Source organism: Sciurus vulgaris (genome assembly GCF_902686455.1).
Source record: "Sciurus vulgaris genome assembly, chromosome: 4".
Taxonomy (NCBI): domain Eukaryota; kingdom Metazoa; phylum Chordata; class Mammalia; order Rodentia; family Sciuridae; genus Sciurus; species Sciurus vulgaris.
The window spans coordinates 1,110,976-1,134,405 of record NC_136464.1 but is presented as its reverse complement, the minus strand read 5'-3'; the positions used below and the strand labels follow the sequence as shown (position 1 = coordinate 1,134,405).

Here is a 23,430-nt window from a genome sequence, read left to right as displayed (position 1 = left end):
TGCCTGCCGGGTGTGGTGCGTGCTGCCCCTCACGATGTCTGCCCCCTTCAGGTGCTTCAGAAGGCTGCTTTCTCCACTGCCCCTGAGCCTGGGCCCTGTCAGTTTCCTGCTCTCCCACCAGGCGGAAGAAGAGCATTACCAGGGTGCGCCACCTGCCCTGGTGTCTCTCCAAGTACACAACTCCTGCTCCTTTCCGCCCAGGCTCCCTAGAGGCCTTTCTGCTCAGTTGGACTGGGTTAGTGCCACTTGTCTGGGCTTTTTCTCCTAAAAATTCACCAACTTCTTCATGTGCCCTGTGACCCCTTTCACGACCTTGGTTCTCCTGGGCTTGTCAGTGTCTTCCCTTCGTGCTCACATCCAGACTGGAAACAGCAGGGAGCAGCGCATACTGTGCGGTCCCTGGATGTTTCTTGCATGCGGATTGTCTTGTGACTTCCATGCTGCTGACCTGCTGGCTGAATTGTCTTCTGCATGCCACCCTGAGCTGGGGTCGTTCTGTCTGCCAGGGCTCCCAGCAGAGATGGGCTCTCTATGAGCAGTGCTGCGCTGTTGCCTGGGCAGGGTTCTGTGCAGCCACCAAGTGTCCGTCTGCCAGGAAGCTGGCTGCTTCCTTGGTCCCTGTGGCTCCTGCAGCTGTGTCTGACTGCTGAGTTCAGATCCCTGCATTGTTCTGGAGGTACAAAGGACCAGAGTTGACCTTGAGAGTTCAGTGTCATTTAAATGTCGACTTTTGTGCCTCAGAAGGCTCCTTGTGTTTAAACAAGTGATTTTGAGGAGGAAAGTGTTCCTTGGAATTTAGGTGAGAGCCAGTAGATCTGAAGATCTGAAAGAGCCGTTGTGCCTTTCTGTGCATGGAGTGAGGGTTTGACTTCTGCTTCCAGGTGGGCTGGGCAGCCTGGGAGGGAGCATGGCCTTCAGGTGCCTGTGCCCCTATACAGATGAGGGGCACCAAGTCTTCCTCAAACAGGAAGCTGCTTTTCCTGGTGGTCTGGTGTGAAGACCGTGGGCCTCATCACCCCACTCCTCCCTTTCCAGTGGAAAAGGTGCTGGCTGCAGTGCACCAGGGACATGTGCGGGGATGTGTACGTGGTCTGGGTTCCCTAGTACTTCTCTGCCTCCTTTCCCTCTACCCGCTCCACCTCAGCAGCTGGGTAAGAACATTCTGCAGAGTTCTAGGAAGCTGAAGGACTCTGCTTGCTGAAGACACGAAATATGTGGAAATCCTCATAGTTACCTGCATATGCAAGGAATCACGTGTACTCCTCGTTAGCAGCTTCCTGTGCCCCATGCACCACTAGAAATGCAATGGAAGACCCTTGTGGTGGGGAAGAGTTCCAGGCAGGGCAGCGCTCCCTGAGGAAACCCACACCCCACAGGGGTCCTCTTATTTGCTGTGTGAAGGGTGAAGTTCTGAGTGGGCTGTGGTGTGGGCATGTTGCTTCAAGAAGCAGTGAAGGGATGAAGGAAGGTTGTGTGGCAGAGCTACTGGCGATTTGTTCTGAGATGAGAGTCTTTGGTTGCTGGCACAGCCAGCCACTCGGTGGCACTGAGTTCCCTGAGCTCTGCCCTGGGTTGTGGCCAGCACTGCTGGTGTGCATGCTCTCTGTCCGAGGACCCTGGAGGAAGCCCCTGGAGTGATGCCCAGAGTACATGCCACCAGCAAGGGAATATATCGTGTTCTGGTAAACACGCTGCTGCAGCGGTGGCCCTGTGACCTTGCGAGAGCACTGTCCCATCCCACGGCGGAGCTGTTTTCAGAAGTGTCCACGTGTGTTCCATGTCCTTCTTATTAGAATTTTCCCATTTTAATAAGTATGGCCTGTATTTTTATGTCACAACCTGAAATCTGGTTAGTTCTGCCTGGACTGGGCCCACATGGTGCTGGACCTGCTCCTGGGCAGGACCGTTACCTCAGTTGTCTTGCCACACGGCAGAGCTGTGTGGAGGCCACGCTGAACTCCACCTAGAGTCGAAGGAAGAATGCAGGCCCCAGGGCCACAGGTGGGCACTTGCTGCATCCGAGTGTTTTCTCAACCTCTAGTGCCACATACCCTGAGGCCCCTCGCCCTCTGTGAGTCCAGCTACTGCCACTACCCTCGGCCTTGTGGTGGCAGTGACTCTGACTTGTGACTCCTCTGCTCCTGCCTCCTCCCACCCCCCAAAGGCCCTTTTTACCCTGCCAGGACTCCCAGTGACTGTCAGGCATGGGCACCTGTCAGTGGACTTCCCTGCAAGGCACTGCCCACCCTGTGCTCCAGAAAGCAGAGCAGCAAGGCCACACCTCCCTCTGCTTAGGTGATGTCTGGGCTCCTGTGTTGCCTCCCATGTGTCTGCTCAAACTTTGACCCTTGGGAATGCAGGTCTGCATGGCTGTGTGGCTGTCAGGATGCAGGAAGCCTGTTGTCAAGGATGTTCACTGTGCCGCTCTGAAATGCAAGGTTTAGGGCCGATTGAATGCACTACAGAGGGATGAAATCCTTGCTGGTGATTTCTAAAAGAATGAATTGTCAACTGTCAGGGACCTTGGGACCTCTGAGACAGTACAGTGTGTGGGCAGGGGTGGATCTGCAGGTAGGTAGACCAGTTGAGGCTCAGTTCTGAGCCCAGACTCTGCCATTTGGGCTGCGTGACCTTGGGCAAGTTATGTTGTGTAGCAGTCCTCCCCTGCTCCACCATGTAGAGTTACCCAAGGATACAAGACCACCTGAGGACTTGGTGCACGCTCAGCAGTCAGCTTCAGTGATTCCCGGATGGGCCAGAAGTGACCATGTGCAAGCGTGCACATGCTTACACACAGCCACACACATGCTAGCACAGGCGTGTATGCTTACACGTGCTAGGTTGTGTTGACACTTGCTCATGCACACATGTACATTCTCACAATCATACTTTGTGCGCATGTGCTTACACACCCTAAGCACACTCACATGCTCACATTATGTCATACACACATGTTCTTGCAAATTATTCATACACGTGCCTGTGATGCTCATGTATAGCACTCACACATGTGCTTACACATGAGCACTTGCATGCACAGTGTACACACATATCCATGGGCACACTGTGCACATGTGTAGAGCTGCACATGACCACACACATGCTTACCCTTGCTCGTGTATTCCCTTAGACAGCCGATGCACATCTGCACAGGCACACGCTCGTCACAGGTGCTCACACACGTGTGTGCCTGGGTGGCACTCTCATTTGGTGGTGGCCCCAAGGTAGTGTCTTAGAGACGATGACCTGCTTGTTTGGTTTTTGGGAGCTCTCCAGACTCCCTGCAGCAGAAACTGTTTCTTTTTCTAATTGGAGAAATATGCCTCTAGATTGTGGAAGAAGGTCCTAGGAAACTCTGAATCTTTTCTAAGGGATTCATGGTGATGGAAAGAGGAAGACACGGGGATGAAGGTGCCTGGGAACATAGGGGCTGCTTCAGACTGGGAAGACCCACCCCTGGTGCAGATGTGTGGCCTTCGCCCCACCTGGGGCTGTGGGGGACTGTGTGGCCTTCCAGCTTGTGGGTGGTTTGTGCCCTGACCGTGTGTCTTCCTCCTCAGGTTGTGCACACGCACAAGCCCCATTTCATGGCCTTGCACTGCCAGGAGTTCGGAGGGAAGAACTACGAGGCCTCCATGTCCCACGTGGACAAGTTCGTCAAGTAAGTCTCGGGATGGGTTCCTGTGGGCTGCGGGTGGGCTGGGGGTTGTCCCCACCTTTGCTATTCTGGACCGAGACATCCGTTGTGTATATATATACACATTTTCTTTGTCCTTTCTTCCTTTGGTGACCTGGGGCTGGTTCTGTAGTTGGCTGTTGTGAATTGTGCTGCTGTAAGCACGAGTGCATGTGTCTCACTGTAGCACGGTGACTTTGACTCTTTAGGATAGATACCCAGGAGTGATGGTTATTAGTTCTGTTCCTAGCCTTCTAGGAGTTGCATAGCAGTGGTACTAATTTACAGTGCCACCACAGTGTAAAAATGTTCCTTTTCTCCATGTCCTCAAGAGGGAGTTCTTGTACAGGGTGCTTCTGCTGGAAAATCGTCCTGAGGTCTGCAGAAATCCCAGCCTTGAGAGTAAGTGTAGTAAATGGTACCTCATTAACATTCTGTAAAATACAATGCAGATAAAAAGCGAAGTCTGAATAATCCTGTTTTGGAAAATGTTGAAAGCTATCATTATGGGTGGTGTTTGCCAAAGGGGGCCGTGACAGTAGAGTCCATCCTTTCTGTCCCTGACAGTGTGGTCTTGAACCTACTGGGGAAAGGGATCTGGACTCTGGCCTACAGAGCAGGGGAGTAGTGCCTTGTGACTTCAGAGTTGGCCATGGAAGGCCTCCATGCTATGAGGGAGGCAAGCTCTGTGCAGGGCCACCTGGGGCACCGGGATCCACAGAGGGGCTTCGAGCCCTCAGCCCTGGGTCTGTGGGAGGATGAGAAGGCTGGGGACTTGGCAGTGTCTGCTGCCCCGGGCTGGGTGTTGGAGTGACATTGCTGCCCACGCTGAGTTCCCACCACTCAAGGTTCTCAGATGTGACACGGTGACTTTCAGGATAAAAACCTGCACATTTTCCCCAGATAACTTGTAATTTGGGCAATTTTAATGCAAGTGTTACAGACTTTTTTTTCCTGACATTCACCAAACTGATACAAAATGGCTCTGGAGCAGAGTGAAGAACAGCCAGAACAGTCTAGAAGGGGAATGAGGTAGGACTTCTGCCAGTCAGACCCAATCTCTGTGCAGCAATGGGGACAGTGGTGTGGGCTGGCAGAGAAGCAGGGCAGCCAGAGCAGATGCGGCCAGGCCGCTCTCTCTTATGCATGGCCTGTGGAACATGGGCTTCCTATGATTGGGTCCCACCACGGCCTGCATCAGCAATTGCAGTTGTAGAAAGGTTAAAATTTGAGACTAAGTTATAGCAGAATATCTTCTTCAAAGGTTTGAGACAGGCAGAGATTTCCTTACAAAGGTCCAAAAAGTATAGCTTATGAAAGGTTAAGACTGATAAATTTCATCATGTTAAAATTAACCACCTTGCTTATAGAGAGGCACTCCAAATAAAAGGAGTTAAGCCACACTGGGAAAAAGATCTGCAGAACGTTCCACAGATAAAATTAGTGTTTAAATATATTAAGAATTCCTGCAGGTTGCTAAAAAGAAGAAAGGCAGGTTGATGGAAGAGCAGGCATTTCTCACAGTGGGGAAGAGGTGATAGAGGCTCTGGCACCTGCAGGAGAGTGGACCCACCGCACCTGGGGTCCTCCCTCCCTGGCAGCCTCCTGCCTTGTTGCTTTTCCTTTGAATAGCCAGTTTTCTCTTAGGATTAAGGAGTGGGAGTCACTGCCACTTATGATTAGTGGTTCACTTATGCTTTTAGTGCTCGCTCTGGTGTATCTAGTTTTTATCTAGCTGAGGCCTTTGCTCAGCTGGCTGCTGCGTCCTTGGCCCTCCTCTGAATGAGGAATGTCTGTCGTCTTGGAGAGCCATGTTGGTGGCACTGGAGTATAAGCCTGTCCTTTTGCTTGCCACTTCAAGGTCTCAAGTGGCCTCTGTGGCCCTGCTGCCCTTGAGGACGTGGCTGGTGCTCTCACCTCAGTATCCCCCAACTGCCAGATTCTGTCTTTACAGCCGTTTTGCAGTGACTTGATTATGTTACTCTTTGGTTTGATTTTATTTTCAACCAGTAGATTTATAGTTTTAATCAGATTTGGAAGTCATTTGTTCATTATTTCTCTAGACACTGTTCTTCTTCCCTCCTTCTCTCTAGTCCTCGGCTCCAGGGTGCTGATGTTGCCCTCGTCCCAAAGGTCTTCTTCCCCTGCTGGCCTCCGTGTGTGTGTGAGAGCCACTGGTCTGTTCCTGTGCAGGACTGTAGGATTGACCTAAAGTCAGTCCCGTGAACTTGTTTTATTTCTGATATCATATTTTTTAGCTCTATCAGTTTTTTGTTTTTTGTGATTTTGGGTCTTGTGTCTCTCTTCATTACCTTCATGTTGTTCGGCTTCATCATGTTCGTAGTTGCTGTTTTAAGGTTCTTTTAGTGAATCCCGCCACTTTTGTCCTTTCTGTGTTTGATTCCACTGGTGGCTATTGGGCTTCTTTTTGGATATCAGGTAATTTTGGTATGATGCCAGATGAGGCGTGAGGCACGATGTTCAGTGTTGGAGCCTCATGTCCTCCCTCAGACTGCACGAAGGGCACCAGCAGCTGAATCACTGAGGCTCCCCCTCCCCCTCCTCTCCCCTGCCCCCATCTCCCCTTCTCCCCCTCCCCCTCTCTCCCACTGTTGGCTGGTGCTGGCTTCAGGGTGACGTGAGATGCTGTCTGAATACATCCTTTCCCCTCGAGGGTGTCTTGCAGAATGATGTGGCCTCTGTTGCTGTTCCTTAATGACCTCGCTTTTTTCCTTCCAGGGAACTACTCTCAAGCGATGCAATGAAAGAATACAACAGGGCTCGAGTCTACCTGGACGAAAACTACAAGTCACAGGAGCATTTCACGGTGAGTCCCCTTCCAGGCCATGGTGGAAACTGCAGGCAGGGCGAGCCTCCCTTGAGGCTGGTCCTTCTAAGCACGAAGTTGTTTCGCACTCCGCTCAGCCTGAATCCAGCTGCTGCACCAACTGCAGGCTGGTGGGTGATCCGACACCTCTGCGACCGGGAGGGGATGCTGAGCGTGGCACACAGCTGCTTCAGGGCCGCCTCCTTCCGCTGGCGTATGTGGAGCCTGGTGGGGACTGAGATTCAGCTGCCAACAAAGGGAGGCCCTCAGCCTCGGCATGGGAGTCAGAAGGCCTCTGCCGTTCTGGTCCATGGAGACGAGTGGGCTCTGCGGAGCTCTTGGTGCCTCCGGCCCCGCTCCCGTGTGCCGTGTCCCTTCGTGAGCCCCTAGGAGGCCCCGAGGAGCCAGGTTTGCCCCAGGGTACCATGAGGGGTGGGATGGGACCTCTGCAGATCTGGGAAGGGCCTGTCCCTCCTCTGCGATGTCCTGGCTTCTGTGGGACAGTGGCCCCGGTGAGGTCCAGCAGGCTTGGGAGGTAGGAGGGGCCTGGGAGCGCCTCTCAGGAGATGTTTGCAAGGTTTTGAGTAACCGGGTGTCGCTTCAGAGATGAAGTCTGTTTTATTCTGCATTTTCACTGCCATGACCAAAACACCTGACAAGAACGATTTTAAAGGAGGAAAAGTTTATTTTGGGGCTCTGTTTCAGAGGTCCATTCCTTAGGACCTGGAATGAGACAGAACATCACGGCGGAGGGAAGCAGCTGGGAGCCGGGCACCCGGAAGCAGGGCGGCTGAGCGCAGCTCCCCAGATGCACACCCAGAGGAGCGCCTGTGGCCCACCTCCTCCTCCACACCTCCGGCTTGTGGTCCCTACCCCATGGATCCCTGTCAGCGGGTCAATGCACTGGTCAGGTTCAGGCCCCGTGGCCCGGCCACTTCAGCTCTGAACGTCCTGCCCTGTCTCACAGACGAGCTTGGGGACACCTCATCTGTACCCCAGCAGCCTTTCAGGCCCTTTCTCAGAAGCTCCAGACTCCTGGGGTTGGGTTGGGTCTGTCCCTGTCCTTCACAGCACCCTCTGTCACACCGTCACGTTTATAGCTCTTCCATAAGGTAGAGTCCTGCAGGCAGCTGTGGTCCTTGTCCTTCAGCCTTCCCTGCCCCAGAACCTGGTGTGGGCAGGGCAGAGATGAAGCCACCTGCCCTGGGGGTGTGGCGTGGGGGTTGTCCTGGTGAGGGAGTTGTCTGTCCAGGTCTTGTCTCTGGATTTGGGCATTCGGTGCGGGTAAGTGATGCCCTGCTGCACGGAGACAGCCACAGAGCTGCAGATCCCTGCAGATTCCATGATCCCGGCAGCACCCGCAGACCCTTCTCCATGCCTCTCCAACTCTGACCAGCACCTGGGGCCGTGCGGGCTCAGGACACAGCCTCCACGCTCCCCAGTGGCCTTCTCTCTGTGGCTGCTTCCTCCCAGCTCTGGATTCGTCCACCCCCACACAGAAACTGGCCTTCCCCAGCCCTTTGCTTTCCTCTGCCAGGATCCAACTTCCTGTCTTCCCAAGGGGAACTTCTGTACATGAAAAGACAGAATTTAAAAATGAAAACACACTGATTGGATGTGGCAGACCAGACGAGACGATGACCTGCAGAGAGCAGTGGTACTGAGTGGAGCACTCCTGGAGATGGTGTGAAGTGGCTGGGGAGCACGGCTGACCCAGCGTGTCCTGGGCCTCACCTGTGTGTGGCTGGGGCCCCTGAAGGGTGCAGAGGGGATGGACAGGAAATGCTTAAAGAAAGAACAGCCCAGATTTTCCACAACAAAATCACAGAAGCAGGTATCGCAACAAGCTGCAGGTAGAGGGAGCGCAAAGGCAAGCCCAGGAGGCATGGTGCAGTCTACTCACTGAACACAGGTCCTGTAGGTAGCTCCTCATGGCCACTTTGCCCTTGGGCCTCTCTGGTTGCCTCTCCTTTCCGCCCTGCACCATGGCCTTACTCCACTACCCGCATTGCTGTGGGAAAGTCCCTCTGCTCTTCCCAGCCTCCTTTAACTGTAGAGATGCAGGTGTTTTCTAGTAATCGGGTAGGAGAGACAAGCCCTGCCAGCACAGCCAGGAGAGAGCAGGGTGGCTGTGCTGCTGTGGAAGTGGCCTTTGGAACCAGGACCATGACCAGAGCAAAGAGGGCCACCTCCTGGCGGCCAGGAGGTCTTCTGCGCAGAGCTCAGAGCAGTCCCAAGTGCCCCAGACTCCTGGCTCTCGTAGACGAGGAAGCAGCAGAACCTGGCGAAGTGAGCAGGCCTGCCCAGCAGGGGATCTGAATATGCCTGCCCTGTTAGCTTACCTGCAGGTGGACAAAGGCCCCTGTCCAGCAGCCTGCGCTGCAGTGCTGGTGTGGCCACTCCAGATCAAGTGCAGCGTATGCAGCCACAGCCGAAAGCCATGCCACACACCGAGGGGCAGAATAGGGAGGACGTGTGTCCAGCACCCGCGGCCCTGAGACTACGAGGCAGTGTGATGGGCTGAAGGGCAGTGTGAGGTCCACTGTCCCCAGAGGCCTCTCAGCAGGAAGCCAAGGGGGTTCCAGTAGCCCCTGCAGGCCCTGAGGGCTGCAGTGCCTACCTGTCTTCTAGGTTGGCTCAGGCCCTTTGTGGACAGGTCCCTGGTGGCCTGCGGTCAGGGTGATCTGGTCCCGCCCCTCCATGAGGTCATTCTAGGCCCGGATGAGTTCTAGGGCTCTTGGCCAGCTTCTTTCCAGGGTCTTACCTGGCCTGGGCACTGGCCACAGACCCTTTACCACCAGCGTGTGTTTGGAGTCTGCGCTGTAGAACAGACCTGGACACTACGGGAGACTGGGATTCTGCAGACTGTGTTACTGGACTACAAGGGGTGGAACAAGAAGTTCACTGAAAAGCTCTCTGAGAATTTGTCAAATATTTAGAAGTCAACCAAGCTGAATCCCATGATTCAATGACAAGAGAAATGACAAGGAGAATGAGTGAAAACACTTTGAGTTAGATGAAAACAAACTAAAAAGCCTTCAGAATGTGTGTTGCTGGAGCAGTCTGCATCGTGGATGTGAGTGGTTAAACTGGGTGCCCAGCAGAGGGGGCGCCACCCCGTCGCTCAGACAGGAAGTGCCAGGCAGGAGCCTGGCCACTCCTGGTCAGAAGTTACCTCCAGGGCCACCTCTCCACCAGGGACAGCACTACACCAGTCTGCAGAGTACGTGTTCTCAAAGTCAAGGTCTCTGAAATGCCAGCAGCCAGGGCTGGGCTGAGGGCAGCTGGACAAGCTGGCTGCCCAAGGCCATTTTCCTGATTGTCTACAGAAGCAGGCCAGGGAGGCCAGGCAGGGTGGTGCACACCTGTAATCCCAGCAGCTTAGGGGGCTGAGGCAGGAGGATCTTGAGTACAAAGACAGCCTTAGCAACTTAGTCCCTGAACAACTCAGTGAGAGCCTTTCTCTATATAAAATACAAAAACGGGCTGGGGATATGGCTTGGTGGTTGAGTGTCCCTGAGTTCAATCCTCAGTACAAGATTTAGAGCAAGGGCTGGGAAGGACTTGGAAACAGAAGCAAGTACCAGGGCTGTTTGGGAGGAGGGGTGATGTGTGGTACACCTGCCGCTGAGCCTGGCTCACTGGTGCCCATGACCTGGCGTCCCTCCTGGGGATACTGTCTCCTGGCCTGCAGCCAGGGTCCCCTGGGGCTGCCTTTGTTTTTAGTGGGTGGCTGTGGGCAACCTCTGAAGGCTTTGGCGGTGGTCAGGCTGCTCTGTGCTGCCTGCTGCCATCGTGGGTGGGCACCAAGGCAGTGATGCTGTTATCCTGTTACTGAGACTGAGGCCCTGTGTACCACCACTTCATGCCCCCTGGGTAGTGTCATGACCTTGAGTGGCCTCTAGGTGTCCTGGTAGAGAGCACCCTACTCGCTTGGGGTCCTGGGCAGAACCAGCCAGGCAGCCCTCCTACCCAACCTGGTGCCTTCTGGCTTCAGACGGAGGGACATTTAGTCTTTATAAGATTGATGGTATCAGAGCAGTATTTTCAGCTGAGTCTGGTTCAAATAATAGGCCATTAATTGAAGAAGGAAATTGAAATGAATTTATCTTGTACATAAATGCTGTCATGGGCATTAATAGGGATCAGAAAATAGTGGCCTGTTCCCAGAAAGCTCACGAACTGGACTGCACCTGCTGCACACGCCGACATGGGGTCGTCCTGTGGGTGGGGCTCGGCGAGTCAGCAGGGGGCATTTGCTGCTCCTCTGCTGGGGACACCCTGGGAGCTTTGGGCAGAGGCAGGGGATTGTGAGTGACTTTTACGGCCAGGAGGTGGCGCCAGGTGGACCCGTGTACTTAAATGGCGACACTGAATTCTGTGTGTGACCGTTGGCGTGAGCAGGAGGCTCCTTTGGTCTGCAGAGAGGAATAGAGACAAGCGCACCTTCCTCTCTGGGCTCCCTTGGTGGCGTCCCTCTCCCCGGCCTCTGTCGCCAGCTAGTGCTTTGCCTGCCTGTGTTTTCTGTGGAAAGTTGGTGTCAAAGTCTGTTTTCTCAGAGGCGCTGCCTGTCTGGCGTGTTCAGGCCTTGGCACTGGAGGCCAGGTCCTCCTGTTCTGGGAGTGTGTTGGAGTGTCTCCATCGCTTGGCCCAGGGCGTTGGTGTCACAGGAGAGCTGCACAGGAGGCAGGAGCACCTGTGCTGTGAACGGGAGTGTCCCTGGCCTTCCCTCCCAGCAGGGCCATCCCGGTACTGGCCCTGGTTCTCCTGGTCGTCAGCCTGCTCCCTGGGTGCAGCAGCTGCTCCACGCCTGCCCTGGAGCCTGCACATGCAAGTGCTCAGCGGGGTCCCCAGGGCGGAGCAGTGCTGGGGCAGGATCAGCCAGGGCTGGTGGGTCTGTGTGGCACCTCAGCCCACAGGCGGAGAGTGGAGGAGCAGTGCCTGTGTGGAGCGCAGGGGACCCAGGCCCCAGACGGGAGTGGCCGCTGCCAGTGCTTAATGCTGTGAACTGGGTGCTGCCTCCTAGGTCTGGCTGCAGGGGGCCAAGCACAGGGCTCCCAGAGATTTGCAGGTGGAAAGACAGGCAAAGTAGTTCCATCCAGGGTGCAGCGGTGGTGAATGAGGGGTGATGCCCCAGACACCAACAGCGACCAGGTTGGACCCCAAGGGGAAGCACTGTCCTCCCCACCTGCACCCGGCCCCGAGGAGAACGGGGCTCTGCCCTGCCAGAGGAGGGACCTGAGCCTGGCGTCCCCTGGTCACAGGTGGTGGCTGGGTCTCATGGCATCCCTTTCCAAGGGAGAGCTGGCAGTGCTGTCCAGACCTGCTGGACATCCTTGGTGTCCTGGCAGCTTCAGTGGCCTCATGTCCCAGCCGTGTTGTTTGTTTGTGTTGTAGATTTTTTTAGTTGTAGATGGACACGGTACCGCTCCTTTATTTATTTTTATGTGGTGCTAAGGGTGGAACCCAGGCCTCACATGTGTGAGGCAGGTGCCGGCTGCTGAGCCAGTTGAGGTTTCGTATTGACCCAAAAGAAACAAGATGTTGCCAGGTTGATGCTGGTGAGTCTGCTGGCTCTGTCTGCGTATGGTGAGCGGTGTGGTCCTCTGTAGAAGAGGGGAGTGCATGTGCTCAGGGCTGTGTGCTCAGGGGCATTCACTGCAGCCGGAGCGCAGGAGGGAGAGGGAGGAGGTGTGTGAGGGAGGGTGCTGCTCCCCAAGGGGAGAAGCCTCTGGCACCTGGGCAGCCTGCCCTGTGGGACCTCGCTGCCCCAGGGCCGTTTGCTGTTGCCTGCTCAGTGCCTCCCCACATCTATCCCAGCACCACTGGGGGCCAGGCCTGCGCTTTTGGACCAGGGATATCTGGTGAGGAGCTGCAGTGACCTCCCCACACAGGGCTGCCTCGTGGTGGCCCTGCTCCTGGTGGGCATATAGAAGCAGAGGCGAAGGAGAGAAGGGGCTGCCTGTTGCCGAGCTGTCTTCTGTGGGCCGGGATGTGGCTGCCAACTTCCTGGCACCTTTGCCTCCTAACACTTATGACTTCTGCTCCAGGACCTTTGTGCTGGCCCATCCATTCCTTCCCCCTTCCTGGAGGGCTCTGCTGTTGTTTCCTTCTGGAAGTTCTGTCCCACTCTCTCCCCTTCCTGAGGGACCTTGCTGCCCAGTGTGGCTGTGCTTCTCCCAACAAGTGCTCCTTACCCAGGACCTGTCTCCTTGTTGCTATCAGATCAGCTCCATGAAGGCAGGGATCGCTGCCTTTGGTCCAGTGAACCATCATGGGTGTTGGATGAGAACAGCCCTGTGTGAATCGTCCACCTGGGAGATGGACTCTGTAGAACGCGTGCAATCTGCGTGTTTGCCAGCTTGGCCTGTGGCATGAAGCTGTTCCTTGCCAGAACAGCAATTCAGCAAAGAGTTAAGAGAAGTCTTTGGTACAGAGTTGGGACCCTAGGTGAGGTTGGATTTTCCTCAAACGGTGCTGGCCCTGCAACACAGAGAGGACTTTGGGCAGTTTATGACCAGGAGCTCTTGCCTGGGGCTGCCTCCTGACCCTGTCTGGTGAAATGGGCCTGGCCCAAGGAAGAGGGCCCCAGAGGAGGCGTCCAAGCTAACACCTGAACCCTGTGCTTGTGTGGGCTGGTCCAGAGGGGAGATCAGGCCACCTGGTCCCTGAGCTGCCTTCTCCAGGCCCTGCCCTGGGGACACACCTGCCACCCGCCACCTGATGCATTGAGGCAGACTTGGGAGGAAGCTCCTGGGCGGCCTCGGCACCGTGCCTTCCTGGGTTCAGCACTCTCGACCCAGCACACCCGCCCTACAGGCCTGGGCACCGTGGGCTCTGAGCGAAGTTTCCCAAGGCCATCCAGCATCTATGGACCCGGCGCTCCAGCTGCATGGAGTCCTGCGTCTGACTTAACTGGCCACATGGAGGAGCGTAGAAAGCGCGTTGCTCACCGCCTGACAAGCTCATACGGCAATGGCCCGACGTGAGGGGATGCCTTTCAGTTCTGCAGCTTGGGATGGCCAAATGGGGACTGCAGACTTGTCTTCACGCACTTCCTCCGCCATATCCTCCTGCTGCAGAAGGAAAGCCCTGCTGCGTGAGGCGCCGGCACCGCTTTCCTGATGGTCCCTGACCTGGAAGCCTGAGGGAGTGGCTTCTGCCATGTCCACCGTGGCAGAGTTCAGGCGTGGCCTGGACAGGAAGGGCCTTGAGGGCCTCCGAGTTTTCCCTGGTGACTTGGTGTCCAAGGCGCAGGCATCTGAGTGTGGGGTCTGAGCCAGGGTGTGTGGCTTCTGGGGCTACAGGGCCAAACCTGAGCGGGCAGCAGGAAGATGGTGTGTGCTGCCCTTCTGCCCCCGACAAGAGGACGTCCGCTTGGACCTGGGTGCTGGTGCTGACCTGCCCGAAAGCTCTGGTCTCTGGAGTGAAGATGACCGTGGCGCAGAGCGTGGACGAGAGACTCCCCTCTCGGTGGGCCGTCTTCACCCACCTAGGGGACGTTGGGGAAGGTACTTGAGGTAGCTGTGGAGAGGCTGAGAAGGCCTGGCCTGGGACACCAGGATCCAGGAGCTGTCTGCTGCTGGAGCTGGGGCAGGAGGAGGTGTGCAGGGTGCTGGCCTCCTGCTTGGGCTCCTGTTTGGACCTCTGTATGGCCACAGCAGCCCTGGGCATAGGGAGAGGGTGGTGCCTCAGAGGGGAGCCTGGTGGGTACATGTGCTTTTTAACCTGCAGATGCCTGGATATTGGTGCACTGAGCTTTTCCTGTGGATGAATCAGAACAGGGAGGCTGATGCAGGGCTGGTTGTCAGGACACTCACCTGGTGGCCCCAAACCCTGGCACGGCAGGGGTCCTTGGCTGGGCCCAGCGCTGTGGCTTGGTCTCCTACCCCAACATGGTGCAGACCCCTGTTCCTGCCAGAGCTGAAGGTAGCAGGACGTGTGTGCAGTCTTGCTGTAGCAGCCCGCCCTGTGGCCTGGGTGCTTGTCCATTTGCTCCCCAGCAGTCCTAGTCGCACAGCCAGTGTGGGGCTGTGCAGGGAGCTGGGCAGCCTGAGGCTGGGGCTCAGGGTCCTCGCACAGTGTGGGGTGGGCACGAGGCCTGCTTTCTTGGTGGAGGTCCTGCGCTGGAGCCTCGTGTGGAGAGGCTCCGATGCCTGCCCTGCAGGTGCAGGTCTCTCGGTGGGCCCGCCTCCTGCTCACTCACGGACAGGCCCGTGGCTCTGTGTCCTGTGGTCAGGACTGCCAGGAGTGGCTGGCTGCTCAGGAGGCGGGCTGGTTCCTTTCCCCTCCTTCTCTGTTGCTCCTTGCACTGATGAGAGGAAGGTCCTACTGGAGGGGTAGGCAAGCCCCAAAGACTGGTGCTCCTGGCTGTGAGCACCATCTGGGCTTCCCAGGAGGTTTCTGGCCTGCCTTCCCCTGACGTGGAGCCCCATGGGTTGATTGGGTGCTAGAGGCGCCTTTTCCACTGTACTTCGTGGCTCACAGCTCCCGGGTCCTAGAGTCTCCTCAGAAGGCTCTTCCCCGGCTGACAGCTCCAGGCAGAGACCCTGGTGCTGAGCGTGGGGCCAGCAGTTAAGGCTGCTCCTGCCTGGGAGACCCCATTCCCTACCCCGGTACAGCCCCTCCCCTGTTCTCCTCATGAGACTTGAGGGGAATTCATGGGGATCCATGCGTTTGCTGCTACCCTTTGATCCGAGGATGGGGAAGGAAAGGCAGATGTATTTGTGCTGGGGCCTGATCTACTGTGGGCAGGGGCCCCTCCCTGCCCAGGCCCCTTGCCGCTGCCTCACCTGAGACAGGCCTGATGAAGTGAGAGGTGCAAGATTGGTTTTCCGAGGGCACTGGGCGCTCGGTGCTCAGCTAAATCACAGCTGTCTGTGCGGCTGGCGGGTGATGACCTGCTCTCCTGCCTCGGCACCTGCAGCCCCGTGGGACGCGATGATGTGCGGCCGGGCAGCGGCCGGGCTGCAGTGAAGGTGAAACTGTCGTATCGATCTTTTTAGCACTAAAATATGAGCCACTTTACGCCTCTCCCCGCTGCTGTGATGTGAAAAATAATAACTCGGATCCAAATTAAAAATATTGATCTCTGGAAGGTGTTGAAAGTAAATAAACACCTTCCTAAGTTTTCGGTCAGCCGAGAAATGGTATTCAGCAGTAAATGTGTCGGCACGTCAGAGTCAGGGTTCTTGATCTGTTTTTCCTCTGAATTGATTTTTCATTATTTACTTCCTAAAAGTGTTGGAACTTGGTCCCCCACTGTTGGATCCCAGTGTTTGGGCAGATCATTTCTTTGGGGCTTGCGAGGCACTCCTGACCCACTCCCTCATTGACGGATTGATTTTCAGCTCAGTGCGCCTGCAGCCCCACTGTATTCAGGACTTCCATCGTGATTCTTTATACATTTAGGCTTGACTCCTTTATTTCCCTCTAACAGACGAGCGGACACTGGCAATCAAACAGGGAAAACAGTCGCCAGGAGATTGATTTTGTCGCAGGCTCTGCATGTCCCAAGGAGGTGGAGTGAGGTGTTTTGGGCCCCAGGTGGGCCCTAGAGTGAGCTTGCCAGGGCCGTGGCATCTGCTCAGTGGCAGTTGAGTCTAGCATCCCTCAGAGGGGTGGAGCCTATGGGGGTCCCCAGTGTCTGCCAGCTGCCTTGGCTGCGCAGACCTTGGGGCCTGGCTGTGCTGGTTCCTGTGAGCATGGGGACAGAATGAGCAGTGCATCTCTTGGGAAGTTTTCCTTTTAGGAGGCGGCTGAGAGGCGTAGCAGACCACGTGGCTCCAAGTGACCCCTTGTGGCTCTATGTGGCTTGCCGGGAGAGGGCCAGGCACGTGGCCCCATGTGGCCTGCTGGGAGAAGGCAGGCATAGGAGCCAGGGCTGCTCAAGAAGCAGAGCAGAGAGAGCGTGCGGCCTGACTTCTTCTTCGTGGTCTTTCTTGAGTGGTAGAAAGTTTCCTCGGGGGACGTGACAGTGTGGCTTGTGCCAATGCCAAGAGTCAGGGTTCCTAGTCACTGACGTCCAGAAGGGGAAGTGGCCAGCTGACACACATCCTCGGCTGAACATGGGATGAAGCAGACTGTGGAGGGAGGAGGCTGTGAATGCCCAGCACCAGCCACTGTGCAGGTGCGGCCCGTGCTGTGTTTTTGATGCTGGGCATGGAAATGTGCACCTGTTGGCATCTGGTAAGCTCGGCCCTGGGCCAGCACGTGGCTCTGCTGGTGAGCCACCATGTTTCTTCATGCCGTCCCTTTGTGGCAGGGGGTGGGGGAAGAGGTGTGGCGGCAGGGCAGACTCCCTTCAGGCCTCCCAGCTCCATGCCCTTCCAGGCCACCCCCACTGGATACTGGGCACTGAGGCCTGGGGCACTGTGAGCTTCTCCACGGCCACTCCCGTCTGAATACAAGGCAGTGAGGCTCGAAAGGCTGGGGTGTCCACCGACTGAAGCAGGACAGGCAGCAAGACTGGCAGGTATGCTTGGAGGAGGGCCCCTGTCTGGGGCTGGGTCTCCTCGACAGAGGTGAGGCTTCACACAGGGTGTGGTGGCACTGCCCAGCTGTGCTGCCTGTGAGGTCTCCAGGGAGGAGCCTGTCTTTTCTGGTTGGGCTGGGGGCCAGGCCTTGAGGGGCAGGCAGTGGCAGTGACGAAGCTGGCCGCGTGGCAGGCGCGTGCCTCCCTTCGCCCACACCCCCACGCACCCCTGCGTGCCTGCAGACCTCCATCCCCCCGGTGTGGCATTGGCCTGTGGGCCTGTCCCCTGTACCTGGTTTTGGATAGAAGGCAACAGGAGCCCCAACCGTCTGAGTGCCAGGGCAGTGGTGCCCATGCCCTCTGTGGGGGCCTCTCCGCCTCCAGCAGCACTGTGGGTGGGATGGTGAGTTGCAGAGAGATGCACACCTTCCTGGCCCTGAGACCTGCCCAGGGCCTTGGGGTGTTCCCCCTTCCTCACAGGCAGAGCAGGGACTCGGGTAGCTGCATAGCTGTCGACTCTCTCCTCCGCAGCCTCAGCCGGCTCAGCGGTGACCCTGCTTCCAGGGGTGGAGGGGAGTGGCGGCCTGTCTGTTCAGCCCCAGAGATGCAGAGACGGACGGCTATGCTTGAGCCCTGCTCTTGGGGCCCATATTGCAGGCCTCACCGGGCAGCTCTGATGGACGGGGATGAGCATGCACAGGCATGGAGTGGGGTCTGAGCAGTACCTCCTCGCAGTGCCACCCTGGAAGCTACGTCCTCAGGTTTGGTTGAGGCTGGACGGAGGGCACTGGAGTCCCACAAGGAGGACAAGGAGGTTTCCAGGGTGGCGTCCTTGGAAGGATCCAGACCTGGGAAGACTGGGAGCTGCTGTGAGGCTCAGCTTTAGGGGCTGATCCTGGTTGCCTGGCCGCGGGACCCTGAGCAGAAGGTTCTCTGCCTGTGGTGGAGGCTGCTGAGAGTGTTCTGTGGAGCTTGGCTCTCGGGCCCTGAACACACACACCTGCAGAGCTCAGGAAGGCCGCCATGGCCTTAGCCACCTCACCTCAGTGAGCACGTCCTGTTGAGCCTGTCACCCTTCAGAACTAGACTGGCCTCCTGCTGTGTCACATGTGTTCCCCACTGAGTGCTGTAGCCGACGTCCTGGGGGTGGGCATTGTGCAGGCAAGAGGCCAGGGCCAGAGAGGGGAGGATCCCGCACCAGCCTTCCACCAGACTGAGGGAGGAGTCTGCTGTGGGGAGGCTGGGAGCTGCCTGTCAGGCCACTGCTGACTCGCTGGTCCCAGGAACCAGCCCTGCTGTGTGCTCTCAGCACCCAGCACTGAGTCTCAGACCCTGTGGCAAAACCTTTCTCCAAATCTGGAATCTGCCACAGAGAGCGTGAGCGTCGTGACCAACCTCAGGTTTCACATCCCCACCTGCATCTGGGTGCAGAGGGTCTGTTGAGGGGATGGAGGAAGGTCAGGGGCAGCCCTTTCTGAGTGTGGCACTGGGTTGGGGGCAGTGTGGGTGTGCATATCCACATCCCCACCTTGTGCATCCAAGCCCGACTGGCCACCTGCCAGCCCAGGGCCTCCTGGGTCGTCCTTCTACTCTTGTCCTGTGCTCCCCAGTGGGAAATCCGTAACAGGCTCGAGCTAGCCAAGGGGTGGTGGCCGATCCATCAGGCAGCAGACAGGCGTGATGGAGGCCGTGTCACAGGAGCCTGGAAACAGATTCGCTCCAGGAAATGTGCGGGTGAACAATCTGAAAGACTGTAGAGCTTTTACGGGCGTCCGTGCTTGTTAGCGTTTTTGACAGAAAATCACTGAAGCAGTGGACATAAAAAGTAGTCTTGGGCAGCTTGCCTGTTGCTCCTCGTCCTGGGCGGCTTGCGGGTGCTGCTTGTCCTACTCGTCTGGCTTCAAGTGACATTCACTCCCAGGGTACCCCTGTGAGCCGCACCCTGCGCATAGCTGGTGTGTCCCTGGGAGGGGGACGAGCCCTTGGCCCTGCCTCACCCTAGGGTGGTATCTGCCCGTCCCTGGCTCAGGCAGGCTTGCTGTCCCCACCTCCCTGGAGCCTGATTCATGGAGGGAGGGTGACCTTCAGAAATGGGCAGTGTGAGAGAGGCCTGCTGGTCACTGTGCACACTTGTGCTGGAGGGTGTCTCGAGGGGTTCTCTGGAGGAGATCTCGGCTGCCCCCTGTTCCCGTCCTTCCTTGCAGGTCTTCCCTGTGTTTGCTGTGATGTGTCAGGGTCACAGGACCTGCACATGACAGGTGTGTGTGTCACCAGAGTCCCTGTGCCATTGCTAGAGCCCCACAGCCTCCCTCGCCGTGTGGCAGGACACCCGGACGGCACCCTGGCCTGCTCCTCTGGAGCCGTCCACAGCCCCAACCCCAGGGGAGGTTGTCTGTCCGTGCAGAGTCGGCTGCCTGCTCAGGGACACAGTCGGGACGCTGCTCAGGCTGCTGGCGTGTGCCAGCTTGGCACAGTGTGGCACCTGAGCCGCGAGTGCTGGGTAGGCGAGTCGGATGTGCTCTGTGTCTCCAGTGGCCTTTCAGTTCCCTCAGTGCCCATGTGTGCAGATGTCTGGGGCAGTGGGCGTGCTGTCCCCTGTGATTGGTCCTCCTCCACCCCAAGGGCATGGTGGTAAGGGGGTGGGCTCTCCCTGGGCAGTGTGGGCATTATCATCATTTTAGGATTTACACCCACTAGATTGCTGCCTCCTATTTTGCAATCTCAGAGTCGTCTCTGTGTGATGAGGATGAAAGCATCCACCCCGGAGGGACTAGCTGTGGCTGTCAAGCGTCCCCTCCAGCGGGTCTCATGCGGAGGCTCCACATTTAAGTGGAGTGGTCAGGGCCAGATGGCAGGTTGCCTAGTGCTTCACTGTCCCAGAACTCGGGGTCAGTTGTCACGGTGTCCACTGCCTCACCTCACCAGAGCTCAGGGTGCCCAGGGCCTCACTGTCCCAGAGCTCAGGCCACATGTCAGGGTGTCCACTGCCACCAGCACACAGGGCCACCCTTGAAGTTGTGGAAATGCCCGTCCTCAGGTGCACATGCTCCACACTTCCCCTCGGTTGTGTTCCTCGTTCCTGTGGGAGCAGTGCTGGTCAGGCCTGGGGCCTCCTCGCTCTGATCCTTCTTGGTTGTGAGAAGGCGTGGTGCCTGTGTTCCCTCGTCACGCCGACTTGCTGTCAGATGTGTGCCCGGCCTTCCTCCTCTTTCTCCCACATAGCGCTGGATCCCAGGGCCTCACTTGGGTGGGCACATCGGTGCCTCTTGGCTGTATCCCCGCCCCCGCAGGGCGGTCCTGTGGCTGCAGCTGGATGACAGGCTGCTGCCCCGGCCATGGCTGTTCTCGTAGGTCTTCACTGGCTCTCTGGTTGCTCATCTATAGGCTTCTACCCAGGGAGGTTTGCTTTTCCAGAAGGGGAGATCCTTTTGGATACGTTCCACATTTCTGCTGGTTCTAAATCCTGTTTCTGTCAGCTGGGGGAGACAAGTGATGAGGTTTTTATGCACAGCGAAGAGGGACAGGAGGTCCCGTCAGCTTTGCAGGGGACGTTGAGAAGAAATGCCTACTGGAAGCTTCCCTTTGCTGCAGGAAATCTGAAATTTAGACAATGAAGTGGTCTGAGAATAACCAACAAAGCTATCTCATTGCCTGACTGCCGGGACTGGGAGTGCGCTCCAGTGGGGCCCTGGAGTGGTCAGTGCTGGGGATTGTCTCGGAAGCCCTGGGCAGTGGGTTGCCCTGGGCTTAAACATCTTTCAAATGGAAATTGTCACACTTTGCTTTTCATCTTGAAATTAATGTTGGGTTGTCAGTTTTTATTGCTGATGTAATGAATGACGCAGGCGATGGTAGGTGTCCCTGAGTCGGGTCCCCATGTGTGCCGCACAAGCCCGCCACCCGCAGGTGGAGGAAGCGCTGCCACCCATGCTGTGCGCTTGGTGTTCTGGGGGCACAGCAGGGAGAAGGGGGTGTTTCTCCCTTGATTCTCTTTGTGTCTGTCTCCCCCCGACACTGCTGCCCAGAGAGAAGGTGTCTGGCTGCCGTGTGGGGTTGGGAGCAGAGCAGTCTGGCTGGCAGGGCAGGCCCTGTCTGCAGCTGGCGAGGGCCGTGCGTGAGCAGTGATGTGACGCTGCGCTGCTGCTCAGGACAGCGGCGGGCATCGCCCAGCCACAGCCCTTGTGGGCTAGAGCGAGGCTGTTTAATAAATGTCGGCTGTCCTTCCAGCCATCGTAATGATCTAAAGGTTTTTCAGAAGAGAGAACAAATCAGATCACGTCATTACTGTGTGTCCATCGTGGAGGTTAGTGCACTTGTAGAAACTCGGGCCTCCTGCAGTCTCCTCCCAACTTTCATCTATTATCACAGTGATTGAGTTTGTAGCTGGAATTAAATTCATCAAATTGCGTTATCCTCTTTAGAAATTGGATAGGCACCCTGGCAGGGCGAGGCAGAAGTTAATCCGCTTTGCTAAAGCCTCTAGTGGCCCCGCACAGCAGGGCCGGGAGCACAGGCGTCCTCCTGTCACCCCGACACGGTGTGGTTTCTCCTCAATCCCCTGTGCAAATAATGACATTTGAATCGAGCATTAACAGGCTTAATTACTTTAAAATTGTCATTTTAATTTACACTGATATAGTATTGATCATACAAGCAGAGATTAAGCTGTTCAGTGGAGCGGATGATGGGGAATTAAACATTAAAGGGTCCTCGAGGGGCCACGCGCTCTGCCCGCGCGCGCCGGAAGAGGGATGATGGTTCTCCGTAATGAACTGGCGGCATGCGGGGACATGAATCTTGGGCTCCTGGAGAAGGGGAAATAATGGGGTTTGGGACGCATTTGCAGGTTATTCATTCGCTGCCATGCACCGGTTCTCCAGTGATTCATCCGCCTCAGCAGCGTTTATTTATCCAGCAAATTCCGGAGCTTTGACCTTTTCGCTAAGTACATTGAACGTAAGTTGGTGTGGAGATTTTTCAGGTGTAACTTTTGTAAGTATTTGTTAGTTTTTCTTACTTCTAGTTAACATCAAAGTTACCCAGGTTTGCAGATGCATTTCTGTGCACAGTGTCTTGTGGTCCAGTGGGAGAGCGAGGTGGGCGTGGACAGGCACTGGCTGGGCGGAACCTCCAGGTGCAGCTGCTGTAGTGTGCCCCGTGCCTGCCCTTTTAAATTCCAGGGGAAATCCCAGGCTCAGACCAGGAGGGTAGAGGCTCACTTCCAGGATGCTCTGCCCCTTGCCTGTCCTCAGGCTTTTGGTTTCCTGTGATCACCACGTGGAGTTGTGGCCCGAAGCTTTTTAGATACCACTACATGGAAAACAGGGAAACCGTGTGGGATTTCTGTCTCAGGAGCAGGGTGTCTGATGGACACTTTGGCTGAAACTGGAGCCCTTCAAATCCTTCAGCCTCAAACTGGTCACTTTCCAGAGGTTGCATCATAAAACCTAAAGTGATTGATTCTTGCTCAATAGGGAGTGATGAAATTCTTGGTCACCATCCATAATGGCTTTATCTTAAACTGGTAGATTGCTTTCCAGTGTGACCAGGGACACCAGGAATGCAGGTTGCTCCTGATGTCAGATGGGAGTGCACATGGGCGCCTCTTTCTCTCCCGTCACCATTGCAGGGAGGCTTCGCACAGCTTGGTGGCCGTAGTCCTGTGGGTGTCACCTGTGCTCCATTGGCCTCGTGGCCTTCTGTAAGCACTGTTGTGTCCACCACACGGCCGGCTCTCCTGAGCATGATCCGCCTGCTAGGCTGCATGCTGGGAGCTCGCCCTTCACCCCGGGGTCTGGTCTGGGGTGGGTGCATTCAGAGCACAGAAGGCAGCATGTGGCCGGCAGGTGGTCAGGGCTGTGCCCACGCCGTGCAAAGCGTCCCCAGGGCGGTGCTTGTGCGCCTCACCTATGCCCTGGGACTTCAGCCTCGCCAGAGGGTCTTCTCAGGGAACAGGAGGAACACGGGATTCCAAGGCTCAAGGAGGCCCCTCAGCACCCTCCTGGGCGTTGCGCGCTGCCCCTCAGGGAAGCACGGGGGCACTGCATGGGTGTCGTGTTGTCAGCCTGCCCCCAGCCGCTGGTGATCCCGGAACCCGGAGGATGGGCCACAGGCAGCTCTCCTGCGGAGCCTGGTCCCTGTGGCTCCTTCGATAGTACCTTGCAGCAAAGGAGGACATGCTTAGGATTCCAGCCTTGAACTTTGACCTTGGTTTCTAAAACAGCTTGTCCTGCCACTTGCTCCCTCCCCACGCTGATGTTTCTTCTTCCCTGTGTTCGCACGGGCACCGTGTCAGTCCATGGAGACCTGGCTTCTGCGCCACGTGTAGCTGTGTGCTTCAGCTCCTCACGTGGCAGGCACGTCTGTACCAGCCTGGTGGCTCTGACTCCATTCAGGGCTCCCACTGGCGCCGGCCCCTGTGCAGCTGGGTCTCCTCGGTCCCATCTGTTTCCT

At 56.7% G+C, this 23,430-nt stretch overlaps 1 protein-coding gene across 3 annotated transcripts in view; it reads left to right on the top strand.

The window, feature by feature from the left end:
• Nucleotides 1–23,430, top strand: part of INPP5A (inositol polyphosphate-5-phosphatase A) — a 171,275-nt gene that overhangs the window by 68,163 nt on the left and 79,682 nt on the right. For all 3 annotated transcript variants that reach the window (XM_079138734.1, XM_079138735.1, XM_079138736.1), the window contains exons 3-4: nt 3,561–3,661; nt 6,416–6,503. In XM_079138734.1, the coding sequence (XP_078994860.1) occupies nt 3,561–3,661; nt 6,416–6,503 (189 nt within the window). The remainder of the gene's footprint in view (nt 1–3,560; nt 3,662–6,415; nt 6,504–23,430) is intronic.